This window comes from Lepisma saccharinum, chromosome 11 (assembly GCF_977018435.1).
Source record: "Lepisma saccharinum chromosome 11, izLepSacc3.1, whole genome shotgun sequence".
In the NCBI taxonomy this organism is placed as follows: domain Eukaryota; kingdom Metazoa; phylum Arthropoda; class Insecta; order Zygentoma; family Lepismatidae; genus Lepisma; species Lepisma saccharinum.
Genome location: NC_139239.1, coordinates 43,074,203 through 43,095,580, shown reverse-complemented (window position 1 = coordinate 43,095,580; position 21,378 = coordinate 43,074,203). Strand labels below are relative to the sequence as shown.

Genomic DNA, 21,378 nt, shown 5'->3' with positions numbered 1-21,378 from the left:
ATGTGTGTGGTCCAGAATCCAATTTGTTGTTCTATCTCATAGCTATAAGGGCAACTCTATAACAGACGATAGAAACCAACAAACTTGAATAATATAAATTATCAGGTCTTGATATGAAGAAAAATTATTGTCACTATCTGCATTTTAGAGAGCCATAAAACAAATATAATATTGAGTAAAGGCAAGAACTGTGAGATGGGCCATGGAATTGAATCAGCACGATTCTTGCAGACATATTCCTATTAGAATGAGAAATCATTAAATCTTTATGTGCATAATTGTTTGTACTCACTTTGTTGTGGTTGATATTTGACAACTATATTCCTTTCTGCTCCTTAGCTATAAATCCTTTAAATATTGTGTGTGTGTGCTGTGTATGTACTCTAAGACAAATGGTGACATTTTAAATTTTCTATTTTGTATATTGTAAAAAAACTACGTCGATGTTTCCCTATGTTGTCCGAGAGTTTAGGAAGTGAGTCTTTGACGTCCTTACTCTCGATTTTTTTAATCTGATTTGCCATATTTTAGAAAAGGACCGCAAATTTAAAACATTGTTTCTGGATGTCTATATTGATTATAGTTCACCAGGAAAAACTACCACTCTCAATCTTCACTCTTATTAAATATAATTCAAACACACTTTAATGAAAATCAAACTTTGTTTTGTAAGAAGTTTCATCACACAAATTATCACCTTGAGTTAATTTCCAGTAAAAAGTATAATGATATACCATGTAGGAGAGAAATGGTTCTGAAGTACAAGAGTAGATAGTTGATTGAAAGTAATACCTTTTACAGTGTTATCTGTAACCACCTTTGACAATAACTGCCATTTAACCATCCTTACGCGATTTATTTTATCTTGAAAATTGTACGTACATAGTTTATTCAATTAGTAACATCGTTCCTCTACGATCAAAACAGAATTATATACCGTTCGATTACAAAAGTCCGCACCTATATTTTGTCCCTATCTCTGGAGAAAGCGAACGAAAACACGTCTGCGCAAGCAGTGTCGCGAGACGGCTCCACCAATGAACACGTGAAAGGAAACGAAATTCCTTGAAAGGGGTCAAGCTACTGAAGTTATACTTGTTGTCCTGATTCCAACATCACTTTACTTCAAAGAAAGTTCCGAAAGTTCAGTTTTCCCCCTAACAACCACATGTCAGGTCCACGTGGAGTCCAATAAATCGTCCCTTGAAACCTTTCCCACCAATAGCGTTCGTCCAAGAAAGGACAGCTCTCGTCAAGTCCACGTGGACTAAATGAGATGTTGCTAATTCAGTTTCTTTAGAGATTTTTGAACGCGAAGTTACGGTTGCGTTATCTTTGCTAGGTTGTGTTATTGTGTTGTGCTACTTTTCTATACAATATGACGACCTTGGGAGTATAACCTGGCAGTGAATGAATTGATGTCTAAACACTGCAGGCAAAAGTGACAACATCGCTTTACAGAAAAACAGGTCGTGGCTCGAAACCAGATACGGTTCCGGTCAGCTTCCTCTGGGGTTGTGTCAAAGATGCCGAACTGCTACTACGTTCAAGACTTCAGCTATACCAGCCTTCACAGCAGCGTGTACAGCTGACCGCTCAGGAGAAGATCCCTGACGGAAGTGAAGTGACGTAGCGGCAGGCGACTCCACTGAGTGAAAAACACATGTGGGCTCGCTGTAGTCATTTAGGGTTACCACAAGTTCTCTTTTACCCGGACAAATCCTGTTTTTCGGGTACTAAAAATGCTCCGGGTGGGTTTTTAGGAAAATAAGGAAATATTCGATTATTTGGGGTGTAGACAACTGCTTAACTTCAAGATCAGTAACAAAATGTTATTTGTAAATAATTGTTAATATTGTTTCCGTTTTCAATTTCAAAGTGAAGAAATACAACACTCTCAGTTGCAAGGGCAATGAAAATAAACTTTTCTTGCAACAAATAAAAATTGTTGGACCTTTGTGTCTCTTCTGTTGTCACTGCCGCGCCGCGTGAGGTTTGATTTGAAAGCATTTGTGACATCTACCGCGGCTCTTGGTGAGCAGCAAGTTTCCGACAATAGGTAAGAATATACAATTAGCCGTGGATTACTTTGATTTGAGTTTCATGACAGAATTCAGAAATAAACAGTATTTTTAAACTGCCGTACTCTTAGTTGTTACATGTCAGTGGAGAAGTGAAGTTCTGTCGTTCAGCGATCTGAACCATGCCAAAATTTAAATTTGTTTTTAGTGACGACTTACAAAAACTGTTTCCTGACTTTAGGCCTGAAAGAAAAAACTCCGAGTCAGAATGTCAATTTATGTTATTCTTTTAAAGTAAGATACCAAGCTTCACAACCGTATAATACGTATTAGGAGCATAATGAATAAATATTAGAAAATTCAGACATTTGCCTACAACGAGACCTATTATTAGTTATACCGAAACGGTGTAAAATTATTTTCCAGGGGTGTGTGATCTATAAGCCCACCAAAATACCAGTAAGCACAAAACGTGTGTCTTCGTCTAAAGTTAACAACATTTTGCAATCTAAAAATGCCTTCTTTTTTAAACTTTGTCATCTGATAACCCTAAAGTCGTTGCCGTATATTATTTTTAAAATTATTTGAAATACAGTCTAAATAATGCATAGGATAACCAATACAAAAGTATTCTGGCCACTGAAAGAAAAGCAGCAAACTGATGCTGCAGACACAGGCTCTGCGTGATTGACGCAAATCAACTCCCACGCACTTCGAAAAGCCGTAGCGGAAGGCTTTCTGCTACCCCCAAAATCTGCAAATGAACCGGTCCTTCCTTTCACACCCGCTCCCCGTCACCCCACCTTTGGTGTTCTTCTCGTGAGCGGTGAGCTGTACTGCTTCGCTCTGCCCACTCGATTTCCACCCCTTCTCTGCCGCTATGGGAGGCTTTTCTCCACAGATTCCGGGGATAGAATATAGTTCGAGTAGAAAAATGAAAACACGATAGGAGAAGTAAGTTTCAGATCAGTATTTCACTCGTATGCGTTCATTTGTTTATCATCATTCGAACTTATGTTTCTGATTTGCTATATTTGTGACAATACGTAAGAAAGCCTCTCGGAAGTGCAACAAAGGAAGTTTTTGCGTTACACCTACAGCAGTACCCCTATTTTGCCAGTAGACTTGTCCAATTAACGCATGCGCATTTGAGTCGACGGTCGCGAATAACGAAGACGGACTGGTAAGTGAGTGTATATTATGCTACATAAATTATACTCTACAACATCCGTAAAAAACATGTTCTCGTTCAGAACAAGTAAGTGGCAACTATATTATTTTTAGTTCTGAAAACACGTTAGCGGCAATCTGTGTCTGGAGATGAAACGAAGGAAGTGAGCTTATGCTGAGCTCATTTTTAAAAGTAATTGGTTTCAGAACCAGTGGAGCTGAAAATAAGAAGCTGAAGAAGTAAACATGCCTCCGCCAGAATATATCAAAAACTTTCCACATGGTGCTCAAACATAATTGTGCATCAGAAATTTAGCAGGGGATACATGACGAGTATGTTTAATTTCTACTTTGAACGGGACATTGTGAACAATGACATAACTTCGTTTTAACGATACCACACAAAAAACTGCATCGTTAATGGTTTCATGGCTATATCTAGCATAATATTGGAGATGATATTGCGTTTAGTTGTAGTATAGTCACACCTTTCTTCACCTTTGCTTAAATATATATCTACACGCGTAGTTTTGTTGTCGACGTTTTGCAGAAAAGGTGACACTGTTGCTGAAAAAGGGATGAAAAAGACCCAAAATGTGATAAAAATGAGAGAAAAATTGCAAACATGTGGAGTGATGTAACTCATCTTGCAAAGGAATGAATAACGGAAGGTTCAAGACATAAGAAGCGATAACAGCAATAAGATTTAAACAAGCACGCACCTACATTGACGATATATTAATTACGTCCAGAATATGGCAAACATTTGAAGAACACTCGAGAAGAGCTAGCCTAATAATAAATCCAGTTAAAATAAAATAAATGAAATGATCAGAAAATCATGCATTGAAACATCAGTTACAATCGAAGAAAAACTGAAAAGAAAAATTGCTTTTAAATATCGAAGTTTAGTAGTAAACATTAAAAGTGCAATAGAAGATGATATCAAAGAAAGGATAGGGCAGGCAATCGAGCTTTTTATGCACAAAAGAACCTGTTCACCAGTAAATTAATAACTAGTACTTCCAAGTTAAAATTCTATAATAAAACCTTGCTTTTTCTATACATGTGAGACATGGACACTAGAAAGAGAAATAGAACAGATCCTAATCTTTGAAAGAAAAGTTTTGAGAAAGATATTTGGACCGCATAAGATGAATGATGAGGAAAACTAATAGTGAACTTGATGACAAAACAAAGGAATATATAGTAAGAGAAATAAAATCTCGAAGCATAGCCTGGGTTGGCCATATCAGAATGATGGAAGAAGCTCGAACTGTTAAAAGAATAACAAAAAGGAAACCATTTGCATCTAGAGTAAGGGGATGGCAAAAAATGAAAGGGGAAGCCTATGTACGTAGAAGAATTTTACAGAGAAGGAAAGTTAAAAATTGGTTCGGATCCCACTTCAAACTGTAGGTCCAGTCGTAATTAGCCTATCTGTGCGAATTTCACAATATTGAAACAGGGTACTTTTAATGATGAATCACAAACTTATGTCACGCGAAAAATTGACCAATAATTATGAGGAAATGAAATATTATGAGATATTTTGAGCATGACCTTTTCTGCCGATTAGCTCATAGTCCACTTTCTCTTATACCAAACCAAATCTCATGTGAAAAGACGATCTCCTATTCGTTACTTGTAATTTATTGGGATTCCACCCAGAAATATTATCAGATATTTTTATAACATGGAAGCCTAGGGGGTAATGGAATACCACTCGAAACTGGAATTCTAGCCTTCATTAATCTTCTGCAATAGCATGGATTCGAATACGTGACCGGATATGAAGAGAGAATATCAGTTATTTTTATCTCAAATTCAGGTGACGTAATGTGGACGTGAGGTATTATATTTGTATGTATGTATTGTATGTGTGCGTAGCGGACTGGAAATTATTATTAGGCCTTATTCCCTACTTATTTCTAGTATAATTGATCTTCAAACTAATGAAGTATGAAAATGTGGAAATGTATATTTGAATTTTATGACTTATTGTGGGCAGTATTTTTCATGTGTACTTAATTCACAATTTTCAATTTCTATTGAAGGAAACATACGTATCAAAACAAATGAAACACTTGGATGCTTTAAGTTTTCGGAGAGGGGGAGTCGATTGGCGAATTGCAATTTATGGCAGTAAAATGAAATCAAAGAAAGGGTCTGACCCTATATTTTCTCTTTGGCTTGCTTCTCATTCAAAATCTGTTTTAATCTTGTTATTTACATAATTTAATGTAACCTTCATATATTTTCTTGAATTTTTATATCCCATACAAAGCACATAGAACACATCCAGACTTTGTGTATGAAGAAATGTAGAAAATTGTTTAGTTGAAATGACCTGGCCTCCAGGAGAAGAAATTTCTAAGCAACTTATCTCTGTCCTGTGGGAGGATAGAAGAATGGATAACCTTTCACTCGGAGTAGAGCCTCATGGGAATGGATTGTAATGGTAGAAGAGTACATGATCCTTTTCTTTATTAAATGTTTGTATATGTTCATTAATATTATTTTTATTGGTTGGTGAAGGTAATATTTGTTATTCAGTTTCCAATGTAACTTGCTGTAGAGCTGGCCTACGTGTCTGGGAAAGCCACTTTGCAGACGGCGGGTAGTTTCAAATACTTGTACCTTCAAACCTGTGAGGGTGGAAAATTCCAGTTTACTGGTCTGTTTTTGAATCGCCTATATAAAGGGACCCGACTGAACAATGGGGTTGGCATTTTTTCGTTGCTTGGTCAAGAGGAGAGACCTAGGAAAGTTCTCTCGATTACGGTAGTGGCTGTGGCTAGTCTAGAATGCTATCGGTCACAGGTCAACCATTTTCATGGAGCTAGTACTGATGGTCTCGGCCAACGCACAAATCTCGTTTGCACCCAAGTTTTGATTTTTTTTTATTAAAGGAACAGCGTTTTCAGTCGTGGCTGTGGCTAGTCTAGAAGGCTAGCGGTCATTGGGTAACCATATTTAATTAGAGATAGTTCTGATGGTCCAGGCCAACGAACTAACCTCTATTCTACACACACACACGCACACACACACACACACACACACACACACACACACACACATATATATATATATATATATATATATATATACTTTTAAAAAATTTAGCATTTTTACTAATTTGGATCATGTGTGGGTTGTTGTCTTTGTAATTCATCTGTACATATTTAAACAAGAAATAAATAGTGTTCATATATATTTAACGGAACGCTTGGGCTCTCCTTTATAACAAAGAACTAAGATTCACCTATATCCATGGAATATAATAATAACAAGAAACTGTATAGTAGTTATTCTAAGATGTGTAATTCGATTGAACCGCATTGTTAGTTTTTTTTTTATGTTTTTGCATCTTATTCGCCTGTGGCATTAACGGAACAAGTAACTGGTAGAACCAAGGCTGGTTATTGCCTAACACAAGGAAAAGGAGTAAAACAGGATGGACCAACAACTTCAACCCAATTTTAAACCTCTGGGTCGTTGTACAGTGGGATCTATGAGTATTACCGTGCAAATTGTCCATCACCATGTTCATGCACTTTATTTGACCCAATAAGAGCTTCAAGAATTAAAAGAAAACTCAAAACAAGCTGCAGACACCTTTCTGCACTAGCATATATAAATATCCATCGCTTAAAAATACACATAGGATGCAAGAGAAAAATTAATGAAAATAGTCATAGTTCAGAACGTCTCTACAGAATATGAAATGAAAAAAGAAACAAAAACAAAGAACAAATACGTTGCTGAAATAAATTGTCACTCTAACGCATGGACCTAACTAGGAATGCTTGTAAAGGAATGAGTTTCAAAAGTTAAGAGAAAGATTATTTGCTTAGTAAATGTACTGCCACCTCCAACTGGAAAACTTCCTAGCTTGAAAAAAAATAATATTTTTCTTTCGCGTATTTATTTATCTTTTGTAGATGAAAATTTTATTTAACTACACTTTTGCCATGCCTTAAACGAAATGTTCGTCTGAACGAGTTGATTATTGAAATTGTGATAGAATTATTTGCATGTGTCCTAAATGTACTTATTTCAGAAGACCTAACATACAAGAGTGTATTCTTCCCATCATCCTTCTTGTTTCAACAGTACCTATCAAAACTATGGTTTGTTCAATAAATAAATAAATGCAATTGAAAAATACTTTGAATTTTATTACCTTTTAATTATAAATTTCAAGTACATACATGAAAACTTATAATTTACTGATGGACTCACATATATAGTGAAATGAAGATACGGCCGATTGCAATTCATGATATACCTTAATCTTTTAGATAAAGTTGTTACAACATGAATTGCAAGCGGGCTCATCTTCATTTCACCACATATAATATTCTTACTTTAACCTGCCTGCTCCCTCAAAAATAAGCACATTACTACTTGAGATTTATATATTTACTTTAACCTTTTCGAGCAAGACTTATTCTCTGTGAAAACATCAACATCCAAGCAAACCCAGGCACTTGGCGGCCCCTTGATTGAGAATGAGGTAGGGGAGTATATTTTAACCATCCTGCACCACCCACTCCCCTCAAATAGGCACATAAGCTAGGCAATAATCCAGTTGTGGCTAGATCTCATAGATATATTCATGAACTGTCATACAAGTAAATGTATCTTATTTAGAATAAAGTTACTGTAAAAGTAACTTAGTTATTTTTACATTAACTAAGTTACTAAGGACCGACTGTAAGTCAGTTACTTCTAAAATATTACTGGTTTTAAAGCTAGGTTAATCGAGAAAGACTGTTAAAGAGGAGCGTACAGAATGCAAAGGAAAACCTGAAATTCTCCCCCAACAACAGAAGCGACATCTCTTTTTAGCTCTTGAAGGGCTCGGCAGGAAGGAAAACAGAACCGACGGCGTTCGATTCCAATGCAGGGCCCTGGAGAGCTGGAACAACAGGGACAGAAAGGGAAGAGGGATGCTTTGTCTTGCCGCTGTATAATTAAGCGACGGAGAGTTGTGGAAAAGGCACGAGGCTCAAATTGGGGAGTTCGAGTGATAAAACGCCAACGATGCTTCATCTCGGCAGCCGTTTTTTAAGTGTCCAAGCGGATTGTATCGCCAGACGCGATGCCTGGCTGACTAATCAGTGTGGCGCCTTTGTTAATTTCTATAACGTGAGTTATCTTAATTTTAGTCATTTTATCTATTTCTAAACTTGCTCTAGCCGGTCTTTACGGCGGAGTGGTTGGCACAAGGAGCTAGGAAGCCAGAAGACCTAGGCTCGAATCTTATATATCATATAATCTATTTCATTATTCATTCTCGTATTTGTATTGGTGTTTTGTCATTTAGCGTCGCTTTCCTGCGACTATGAGTGATAAATTGATAAAGTTGAACTCACGAAGAACACACATATCCACGCTGGAATTGGAACCTTGGAAATTTTGTGGCAGATCGAAAGTTCACAATTTAAAACGCTCGACCACCGATCGGGCTATCATCCATTTTCATCGTCACGATTAACCCAAGGAATAGAAATTCAGGTAAATTAACCAAATTTGTATAGCATCAAAATTACATGGTTTTCATGATTTCCAGTCTAATGAGGTAAATGAATCTTATTCGTCTACTCGTCGCTTTTCTGCCTCGCGACGATGGCATTTAATCATCAACAAATTAAATTCATTAATAGACACCCATGCCTAGGCTAGAACTCTACCCCGGCACCATTGGTGGAGATATCGTGTGCGTTGATGTAGAGAAGTCAAATAGGCTCACTAGAGTTGAGGATTGTCATCTGAGTGAGATATTCCAAAATAAAAATAAATAATTGCTTGATTAAATTTCAAAATGTTTGATACATTATCTGTCGATTTTGACTTCATTAACCCCCACCCCCCCCCAAAGACACAGAGAGATTCATTCTCACTAAAAGGTAATGATAGGAGTAATAAAACTCTCCCTTTGCATTGCACCGCACCCTAAAGGCTCATCGGAAGTGTGACAGTAGTGTTCCACACATTCTCGATCCCTATCACACTGGAGATGATGCGGTCATCACCACGCTCCGACCGCTTACTCTTCTCGTGTTCATACCTAGAAAACTAATCTCAATAAAAACAAAACGACATTCTTCTTATAGGATAATTAGGGCATATTTTAAATCTAAAATGAATATTTATTGACATTTTAGGTATTCATTAAGAGGTATGTAGAATATGACACGTAATACACTACAATGCTATCTGTCTAATTTCATAACGGAAATGAAAACGAAGGATGAATTTAAGTAATAAATGAATAAGTGAGTACAAAAAAATATTCATCATGTAAAACTTGCTTCATGTAACAGTGATTGTTATTACCGTGCTTTGTTGAGCGAATGCGGTTCTATGGTGTGTTGTTATTGTATGTAACGTGTAGCAGTGTCCACGTTACAAAAATATATAAACTTTTTTTTTTATGTATCTATACTTCAATATGTTAATGGTTGATTACCTAGTAATGTGGAACACACCTCGTATTTAAACTATTCAACCTGGTGTTAGTTATATTTGAACAGCTTGTTTCTTTCTGCCAGCAAGCTGAGCTGGAAGTTGTTATCGTTCAGAACAATGCAGGATAGCAATCGCTATTCTGTAAAAGCGAGGCAGACACGATTTTATTAAAACGTTGTCACAGGGGAAAATACGAAAGATTAGGCTGTCTTTCGCACTCTATATCTGTCGTGTCCCTTGGCGGCAGTAATTAGACTTATATCATAATAATCCCTGATTCTTTAGCTGCAAGACAGTATTTTCAGAATTTAGCTACGTGGACACCAAAGAAAGTTATGCCCGCGCAAAACAAAAACTGTATAAATTGTTTTTACTCAACATTTTCACGTTGTAGATTTTTTCTTTGTTAACTTATCGCGTGGCCGTTGCGGGGAGAAGAGGGGATCTGAAGGAAGGCATACTCTCTAGTCAATTTAAATACTGTGTATAACATTTAGAATGCCATTGTATATTTATTAATCACAAAAGAGTAAAAGTAATAATTTATACATGTAACTAATTATGTTTCTTATTGATACTTTCTTGATTGGCATTTTTATTGTGATGTAATATTTGTGTAAAGATAAAGTTTGTAAATTCATCACGGCACCGAGAAATCAGATATAAGTAGTGAAGCTCGATGGCTCTTGGCCTTTGTATTCGAACCTCCGATAAATGCGGAACTCGTGTAACCGTATTTTCTTTCAACGATAACTTCTGCCTTCGTATTCATTTCGATCTTAGAAATTAGTTTATTCTGGGATTATCTTAGTACAGTTACTTAGCTCTTCTGGTCAGAAGGCGTATATTCTTTCTATTCTATGTTCCTGGTCAGGAGATACAATTGAAGGAGTTGTGATTGTTCTGAGATATGCCGGAATTTGGGATCGGCCGATAGACTGTTGGTAGACAGTCAGGTACACTTTTTCTTATTCCGTGGTCACGGGAGAATCTTCAGCTCTCTGGTCAGAGGCTGGGGGAGAAAAGGGAGTTGGTTACTTAACTGGATATCGACGGAACTTAGTGAAATGAAGGATTGTCGACTACTTGTATAATGTTGGTCAAGATCTATATGTAGATTGAGAACCTTTGTCCCAAGATTACGACGGACCTTTCATCTAGAACTGAAGCAGCCGGATTCCCGAACCTTGGGACGAGGAATTTCAAGTCCCGAAGGGATACTGAGTGTGAAGCCGAGGCTCAATAGACAAGTAATCATCAACAAGTAATATATCGATTACTTCAATCAATAGATAGCTTTGCCAAGAAAGCATACCAAGAATGAATCATCAACGCTGTCAAAGTGACTTCAGAGAAAGTTGTGGATTCCTTAGCCTCAGGGAAGGGAAGCAGCTTTCATGCTTCAACATTTTCATCGCGATGCCCAGAGGATGCACGAAGTAAAAACTTCTCTCTTTCTTTTTTGTTGGATGGCCATTTTTTCCTGCACATTATCGAGTTTCCTACACCTATGGCGAACATAACTCAACATGACTGCAGCATTGTAGAGGCCCAAAGTGATTTCCCGAAAGCAGGACCAAGTCTAGCTGTAAATCTACTGCACCCGGGCGCTTAAGGCCCATATGTAAGCGACGTAGGAAACTCACTACGCCACAATGAATGGACCGGTAGTTATGGGGACTGTTAAGATTTGATTTATATTGCCTCTTTTCCTTTTTCCATTCTTCTCGAGTTCATTGCCTGCCAAGTGAAATATATTTTTCAAAGAAACACTGGTCGCTTTATCTGGACCCTTCGGTTTCTGGTCACGTTACCAGTTACAAATTTTCTCTTGCACAGATAGGTAGGCTAATCTGGACTGAACCTACAGTTTAAAGTGGGGTCTGAACCAATATGTACCTGAACTGGGTATCGAACCCAGGACTGCTTGATTACAAGGTGATGACGTTAGAAGTACCTCATCAGGGAGGCACTTCTTTTTGTTTCTAATCTTTCTGTAATTTCTAAGAAACTCTTGTTTGCAGCACACACAACATTACACTCTGACGTATGGAAGTGGGGGTTAGGACACCGCACAATGACACCAAGGGTCCAGGGTTCGAATCCCGGCCTTGGCATGAATGTTCTTTGTGTGTCCCTTCATCAATTTTATCATTTCATCACTCATTCTTACCTTCATGATTAGCCAACAGTGGCAGAAATGCGAAATAAAATAAACCAAATCGATCAAGTATGGAAGTAGGCTAATGGAGGTTAAATGGATAGTTTTAGTTCATATACTAAGAATACTTAGCACATGCCTACAGCCTGAGCAGTGATGGTAATGCTGGATTTGGACCTCCGTGCAGAACAGAATTACAACTAGAAAATTGGAGTTTTATAAATTTACTTGCGGTTTCCTGTAATCAGGGTTTTCACTCCGTTATCACTGATATGAAAAGTTTAGAAATTGTAAGGTAGAATTTTTTGTTCTTAACCCTAAAGATTGGTTCCGAATTCTACCACGAACACAACTTGCTAGTATATATATAGATTTTTTAAAAGCGTTTGATTCGATCAATCACGATATTCTGCTAAACAAAGTCTCAAGTTATGGGTTAACAAGCCAACTAATTAAATTATTTACATCTTATCTTAGTAATAGAAAACAATTTGTTATGTACAAAAAGGCAAAATCTTTTCTTTTCAATGTAAATTCAGGTGTACCACAGGGTACCAAACATGGGTCTTTTGCTGGTTTTACTCTTTATAAATGAATTACCATCTGTTATAGATTCCTCTAATTGTCTAATTTACGCTGATGATGTGAAGTTATATAGAGAGATAACTAATGTTGAGGATACTTTTAAACTTCAAAATTACCTTGATAAAATATATAAGTGGGGTATTGAAAATAAACTGAGTTTCAATATAAATACATACAATTTTATGACATTTACTATGAAGAAAAACGTATTGTTTGGCGGAGGGTATATGGTGGAAGGAAAGGGTCTGAAGAGAGTTTATGCATGTAATGATTTGGGCATTATATTATCAAGTAACTTGTCTTTTAAAGCACATTTATTAAACATGATAAATGATGCTTACAGAAGATTGGGCTTCATAATAAGAAATACACAGAATTTTAAAGACATCTCTACTATGCATTTTCTCCACAATACTCTAATAAGAAGTAAGTTAGAATATGCGAGTATAATCTAGTCATCCATATTACAATCTTATAAAAATCAAATAGTGTGTGTCCAGAAAAGATTTCTGAGGTATTTACATTTTTTAAAAAAATATAATAAATTTATATATAGAAATACAATATCGTATAATGACATATTGCAAGAATTTAAATACTTAACATTATCAAGTAGACGTGAAATCGCACAGCATGTAGTACTCTATAAAATTATAAATGGTTTACTAGATAATAGTGATTTCTTACAAAAATATCACTTTATCGCTAGAAAAGTTAATTTAAGAAGCAGAAATATTTTTTCTTTTAAGACACCAAGAACTATGGCTTATAAGAGTTCACCTCTGCAAAGAATGAGTTTTAGTTTTAACTATGTAGTTCAAATTAACCCTGCTATAGATTTTTCCTTAAAACAGAAGGAATTTTTGAGACTTCTTGAAAGGATACATAAGGACCAAAGTAAATGATACGATGTTTATGAAATTTTGCTATAATTTTACTGTAGCAAAAATCAAAAGAAATTCATAATTACAGAAATTAAATTATTACGACTGATTTTCATATATTGTAATGGGAATTGGTAACCTATATATATGTGAATTTATGTATGTATGTATGTATGTATGCATATGTGTACCTTTATGTATGTATATTAATATAGCATGAAAAACTCAATATACTGACCAAGGAAGAAATTTATTTTATTTTAAAACATAAACTAAACGTAACGTTTCAACCTTCTAGCAAGGTCTTTTTCAGAATCTGTACCAAGTACAAATGAAACATGGTACAAAACAGGAAGATATATATACACAAAAATCACTCCACTCCAGACACAAGATAATTAGGGATTATCTACGAAGTGAAGTGTAAAGAATGTCAGAGTGTGTACATAGGAGAAACGAAAAAGAGGCTGAAAGACAGGTTGAAACAACATAGGGATGATGTACGACTTAAGAGAGAGAGAGAGAGATGTGATTAAATATACACATTAATTAAACACACGAGAGAAACAGGACATGACATAGAGTGGGATGAGGCTAAGCAGACAGGAAGGGAGAAGAGAATACTAGTGAGAAAATGGAAGGACTCCAAGGAAATAGAGAAGAAAGGAGAAGAAGACACAATGAACTGGAATGGGGAACTGAAGATAAACAAAGAATGGAAGAAGGTGTTAGAAAGAGTGGAAAGGACAAGAGCAAAAGAGGAGAGAAGAAGGAACAGGAATGAAGAAAGAAAGGAAAAAGAGAGGGAGATAAAGAGTCCAACCACTTTCCAGATGATAGGAAATGTTAGCCAAATCGGCTGTCAGGTGAAAGTACAGTTGACAAGGGAAGGCCACCTGCTGGAATGTTCCAAGAAAAACAACTTTCTAATTATCTTGTGTCTGGAGGGAGTGATTTTTGAGTGTATATATCTTCCTGTTTTGTAGTACCATGTTTCATTTGTATTTGGTACAGTGTCTGAAGAAGACCTTGCTAGAAGGTTGAAACGTTACGTTTAGTTTATGTTTTAAAATAAAATAAATTTCTGCCTTGGTCAGCATATTGAGTTTTTGATATCATGGAAACAAGGATTAATGGTGTTATAATTAATATAGCAATGTGTACGAATGAATATATATAATGGAGTATTTGTATGTTATCTTCACGTGTGTCGATATCTTATGAATATATCACTTGTAGTTATTTTATATAAATCTAATGCTCAGTGTTTGCCATCAGTATTTTAAATCTTGTATTTTTCTATATTGTATTGCACTTTCTGTTCTTCTCTCTTTTCTTTCTACTTTTCTTTTTCTCTTATTTTTATACATAAAATAATGTAACAATTGAATTGGAATAAGTCTCTTGTAATTGGAGCTCTGTTAGGGACAAATAAATAAATAAAAAACCCTCTTGCACCACTATGTATACATATCGCACTGATTACGTAGATTATTTTGCAAAGTATTGTTAGAATTGTTCTAATTGTATTAAAGGTCAAAAACCTTTAATTTTTAACTCGAGAGAAAGTAAAAACTACTTGATTAATGAAAGGTTTGCTATGAAAAGATTACAATTTCAATAGCTTGTTTGAATTGTTGTTTTAAGTCCGCTTTATGCACAGATAGCCTAATCGGGACTGGACCTATACAGTTTCAAGTGGGATCCGAACCACTGTGCAACGCGCCCCCAACCGAGTATCGAACCCGGGACCCCTTGACAATGTCAATGGTGTTCCATGTTTGGTAGAGGTTACATAAGTTTAAGTATATTAAGTTTACGTGTGCTCAATATTTGAAACCATTGCTCAATACTTTATGGAAATTTCGTTACACTTCATCTCCTTAATTTGAAACTAGCAACTTTTAAATATTTCAAAACTTAATAGTTGGTAAAACAAAGGTTCCTTATTTAGTGCGGTGAGAAACCACACTATAGTTCCCTTCCCTCTACAACACGTTGTCTGCGGGCCCATATCATCTTTGAGACCGAACCAGATGCTTTTCCCAGGTAACCAGTGATCAGCGTATCGAATCCCATCGCCTTTTTATCTGGTTTTCTAGACCGGAGTGCGCTATTTTTGCTTCTAAGTAGTTGCTGACGATGTTGAGCCAACACTGAAATATTAGAGGTTCCACAAGGAACCACTCTAGTCAGAGGAACAATTTGGCTACCTGTGAAGAAGAAACCTTGTATATTGAATAGTAAAAATAAGACATTTGCAAATTGAATGATTGATTTTTATTATTTAGCGTCGTTTTCGAGAATCGCAAAGATGAGTGATGATATGATGAAATTGATGAAGGAACACTCACAAAGACTCTCAGAACTATCAGATTCGAAGCCGGAATCCCTGGCGGCATGGAGGTCGGCAACAATTTTAATTAAAACTGCAACCTGAACCCTGCCATCTCTCAATGAAAATCTTTTTCAACCTTCATTATGAAGATACTGGAAAAGTTTCACAGATAGGAAATCGACACTGGACAGTCGTTTGCTTTCTCGTTTAACGATTACATTTAATTTCGTTGCCAGAACATCGTGGGCGATGATTTTTCCCTCGCGTAATCGTCACGAGGATTAATTGTTGTAATCAATGCTGCCAAGTGAAGTGAGCTCTTTCGGAAATGAACTGAAAATGAAAGAATCAGGGACAGTGACATATCAGTTAGAAATAATCGGGGGCTAATACACAATGGTGTATAACATAAAAGAAAAACTGTATTATATATCAACTACGAGGTTGTAGATTATAAAGTTAAATTAGTGTTATCTTTTAACAGTTATTTTAGATGTAACAGTGACGTTTCTAGTAACGAATAGTCACTCGCATATTATGTAGTTTGTCATGACTTTTGCTTTATATCATAATTTATTTGTCTTGAAACATACAAGTTTTAGGGATGTAGACACAGAATCGACACGTGTGTGTGTGTGTTTGTGTAAATATTATTTTCTTGGTTCGCCATCAATCGAATCTTCTGATTCTATGCATCCATAATGCATCAGCAGAATTATGATGCGTTAAGGTGAATCAGAAGACACAATGGAATGTTTTTGTATTGAATCAAATTGTAATACATTCTCTTGTATTTATGAGATTCATTGCATCATTAGGTCATATGATTCGTCTTCTATTCATCCATCTTAATATTGTTCTTGTTAATTTGTTGCTAAAGAGCTGAAAACAATTTCTTTCACACAGAAAGTAGAACATGACTATTTAATACGATATGGAACGTTGTTAGATGCATTCCAGTCAAGCAAAACTTTTTCTAAACGTAAGGATGGACTATATATATTTTAAGAAATCAAAATAATTTTATTTTGCTTGGAAGGATATGTATAAAATTTTATGAATTTCTACCTGTCGATTAATAAGATGTTAATAATACTTTTAAAACGAGATTAATTTTAGTGCATATTCATGATCTGATGCTTTACCTTACTTACCTATATACTTATATATACTTTATATGTGTGTGCGTGAGGTTCTAAGTTGATAATTGAGCTACTATTTCATATCTCTACTAGGCCACCATGTTTTTTGCAAACATTTGTGAAAATGTTATTTGTATTTACAGGTTGTGCCATTTTATGATTAGTGACCAATGATACGAGTACAAAATGCCATTCTCATCACCAAAAACACGTAACAGGGGACCAGTAATGCCGGGAGGATCAAATATCATCTCAGCTTGAAGTGGGTACATACATTCTTCATAATTACACAGAGAAAAGGAATATTTTACTTGAATTTAGTACGCATGTTGCTGGTGGCCAGTGGCCGACTAAACACAAATTTAGGATTCTGGTGCAAAGTCAATTTAGACGCCAGTATCAAGAAGATCCACTACCTTGCAGTTTCGAGAGGCGGTAGTGTGGAGAAAAGAAAATCATTGAATAGACCGAGGATGTCAAAAGAAATAAAAGACACCTAACAACATTGCTCCCACGCCGTAGTAAATGTCCTTTCTCAGTAGACTGTGTGGCTTGATTCAGTTCATGCAAAATTTATTTAGTCAGTCATCATGTGTTTGCTAATTTTAGAACCTGTTTCAGTTTCTGAACACAATGAAGAAACTTTCAAGGTATAACCTGCAACACAACTTTCACAATAACCTCACCAAATCCAACTATTCATTCTCGAAATCCATATAAGTGAACCCATAAATTCAAATATCACACACACTTTATTCAAGATTCAAAAACAGTGGTTCAGTGTTATACTACCCATGAAGCGGACCAATGGAAGATGAAACTGTATGAGTACCTTTAAGACCTGTCGGTGCATTCAAAGACAATAAATGTTAAGATCAACGTGCGAAAGGAACAATTTACGGTCTTAGGTTTGAGGAATTGCTCGTCAGACGAGAAACCGCAGAGAACCATGAATATTCGAAATGTTCTGCACCATCTCCAAAGCGCGACAGATGATTCTGGAACGTGCTGTCGCCATGGTCACCGTTTCGGCATGGCGTGGGAGGAGTGGTTCCAGGAACCATCTGGCGGCAAATTTTTCTAGTCGTCCTTAATATGACGTTAATTGGAAGAGAGTTCAAATATCATTGTGCTAAAGAGAAGGGGAAGTGGCATCCTTTGAAAGAGTTCTTCAATAATAGATTCGATTGAATAACGGGGAAAGATAGGAAAATTTATTTCAATATCAACTCTTTTCAATTGTAGACGCTAGACTAACAAATCTGTCTGGAAATATAAATAAATTCTTTGGTTTTTATGATCCCGCGAAGGGCGTTCAAGTTCACAGGACATAGTGGATGGAAAGACGCAGCTGTAATGTTGAGGCATATTTCTGCTTGTTTTTCCGAGTGTTTCGAAAGACGTGCAACTCTAATTTTGAATGATTCTAACATGAAAACTGAGAGAGATATTTACACCGTGGCTTCTGAATTGATATATTTTCAAATATTTCTGAATCCATTCACTCCATACAGAAATATTGCGAACTTTATTAACGGTTGAAGTCAGATTAAATTTTTCTTCAGAGTGGCAATCTCGGAGGAGGAAAAACGGATCTGTGACTTCTGCAATGCTAAGATTTGGTTCGCAACCTGTAGAGGCCATGTTGAAGCACACTTAATTGACTTGAGAATATCGATTCCATGTTAAAAGGTGAAATTTAGGCTAAATTGTGTAAAATTTAGTGAAATTTAGTAACGTTATTTGTGTGGGCGTTATTTGGGCACATGAACCATACATCTGCTGTCAGAATTTTGTAATACTAGTATTGCTAACCGAGAATATATGCTGCTGCTAAAGTGTCACTTTCATATTTCTCCAAATAAATAATTATTCTCAAATACATTTCCGTGACCCCTATCTGTCGCAGTTTACAGATTAGCATGGCACAGCCAACGCCAAATACAATAATAGGCAAATTTTCCATCACAATATTAATTCATTTCTTTTTTCGGTAGAATGAAGAAGAAGGAACTAAGAAAGCCACTGACAATTTGTCCACTGTTACGTTTGAGATTGTTTGTACCTGTCACAAAAACTTCGAATTAGCAATATGTCGTAATTTATTGTCCTTTTTCTACTCTGAGATGGCTACTCTGAAAAAAATGCCTCTAGCCATTAATTAATTTCTAGAATATCTAGCATGGAGTAAACGGGCAATCAAAAAAAAATATGTTAATGCATTGATAGACAAGGCTTTATAATGCAGAGAACAGTTTCTCTTGGGCTCCATGTTAGATTCGTGGAATGTTGTTCTTGGGTTCTGCTCCGTTACACCAGGGATTCACGTAATAATAATTCAGCGGGAATATTTCAGTTGCATAAGCACTTACCTGTGCTGTTTTCCTTCGGCATGTACTCCTGCATGTCGGCCAGCATGTTCTGGATGTCCTCCGAGTCCTTGTTGATGCTGCAGATCTCTTCCGCGTTGAAGTCGGGCGTCAGCTGTTTGCACAGGATGATCTGGCTGATCACCTGGCCCAGGTTGGAAGGACCCGGCCTGTTTTCTGGGGGAAAGAAGGAGAAACACTGTTCAAACAATGCTGGGGTGGCAACAATGGCATTTGCAGTAAGCAATAGACATTCATTTCATCGTTATACAAAACTGCACAAATTGGCTTTCAGTTTCACAGGGCGACCTACCAGCTTTCTATCTGAGTGTTACATTTAATGTTTTCTTAAGAGTCGAATGAGGAAATTATGTTTTGATATCCTCAGTAATGCTGAAATTAGTGCTTAGCTCATCATTTCTTTCTCACAAGGTCGTAGTTTTGCCACGAAAAACAAAATAAAACACCTCTTCCACGTAATAGGGCGCCAACTATATTTTTCAAGATTGAAACACTTCGATCAGTACAATTTAAATACAAATCTAGTCATAATTTCATTATATAGCTGTTATAAGAAACGTTTCTCTCTAATACAGTGTGCAGTACTTACAACATGAAAAAAAACGGATTTTTGTTCTCATCTTGAAACGTGCTGATCGGTTTTGCTCAAATGAAATACAAGATCTTCACGTTATAAATATGTCAGATCCAAAGCGTTTAATTTATGCCAGTTTAATGTAGTCACAAAATTTCCTCCTAAACTACGAATTATATTTTAAAATTTTATTGTCAAATTGTAACTTATGTGACGTCCTAAGAGGCCCTTCGTTTTCTATTCCCTGAAAATGTAGTTCAGATACTTCTGAAAGTATCAAAATGGGCATAAGGTGGAAATCTATATGTACAGGGCGAGTCGCTAACTTCATAACAGATTAATATTTGAATGAGAAAGAGAGGGACATGTTGATTGAACATAAACACATTATAGTAATGTGTATGATCGTGTATGTGTCAAAGTAACAGCCGACCTCCGTGGCGTCGTGGTTAGCACGTCGCCACGGGTCCTGTGTTCGAACCTCGCCGGAATTTGTTTGTTCTTGTGAGTGTTCCGTCAAGAAATTCATTTCTTATCCTTATCTTCGTGATTAGCCAAAAGTGGCAGAAAATCAATCAGAACAGAAAAGACCGAAGTCCCTTTTATTACCGCCAGAATCATCACAATCCTGCAAACCGGGAACCGCGAACTTGTGCAGGAATGAGACCAAATTATTCGCCTCATTTTCCAAATATCTCTTCTTTCAATTGTCATCTCAATGGACGCACACCACTTCTCAAACCAGCTGTCCGTCAATGACGGCTAGTGCCGTAGCATTTCTTGCAGTAGCAAGACACCTATCAGCATCCCTATTATTTTCAAGATCATCTTTTTTGTCCACACTATGTATGCATTAGAGAAATGATACGATGCGGGACAAAACATGGCAGAGTTTCAGTCTCGAATGATAAATCTCAGTCTCGTTTTGTTTCTCGAAATACATAGTATAATCAGTGTTGTACATACAAGCCGCCACTGACTTCATTGTTTGTAAACGTCGTCCTAGTTGGTAAAATGCTAAAAATGTGTGCGAATGTGTGGTTAGAAGCAGTCACTGTTTGAATTCTGTAAACACCGAATGCTTTACTCCTTGCGCGTTCCGAGGTTTGTTCTTTGTTTACAAAACAGAACATTTCCGAGAGGTGGCGTTGTAATCGTACTGTGGGAGTCAAGTCAGTTGTGCTGTACTGCGTAGTACAAATGGGACCTTACAGCAACGAAAAGTACATTTTACCAACTAGGACGACGTGGCGGCTTGTAATCACACATTCTCGATTATCTCGAAAACGGCTCGTTTGCAGACCCATGTTTACTGAGACTTTTTTGCTTCTATTATCGTGCACTTTCACCTGTGTCAGTTTGCGCTATTACTTTTGAGACACTCTGTATATAGTGTTGGCATGTATTTTCTTATTTTACATCACTCCATTTTGAATATGTTGTACATGAAAGTTATACATGTTATATGTACATAAAGAATATTATTCGGAATGCATTTATCATGCATTTTCTGCCATTCAAAAATACAGTTTGTTTACATGTTTCCATTAATAATTAATGTGAAATTGAACGTTCTTTTTTTTAAAAAAATGTTTAAAATCGTTTGTTCCAACACAAATGCTTTAACACCGACTTC

General features: G+C 36.4%; 1 protein-coding gene across 1 annotated transcript in view; it reads right to left on the bottom strand.

Moving 5' to 3' along the window:
- The window catches only part of LOC145994742 (regulator of G-protein signaling 7-binding protein-like), a 579,659-nt gene that overhangs the window by 42,111 nt on the left and 516,170 nt on the right, over positions 1 to 21,378 (bottom strand). Inside the window, exon 4 of the mRNA XM_083130961.1 lies at positions 19,151 to 19,324. Within this exon, the coding sequence (XP_082987087.1) occupies positions 19,151 to 19,324 (174 nt within the window). The remainder of the gene's footprint in view (positions 1 to 19,150; positions 19,325 to 21,378) is intronic.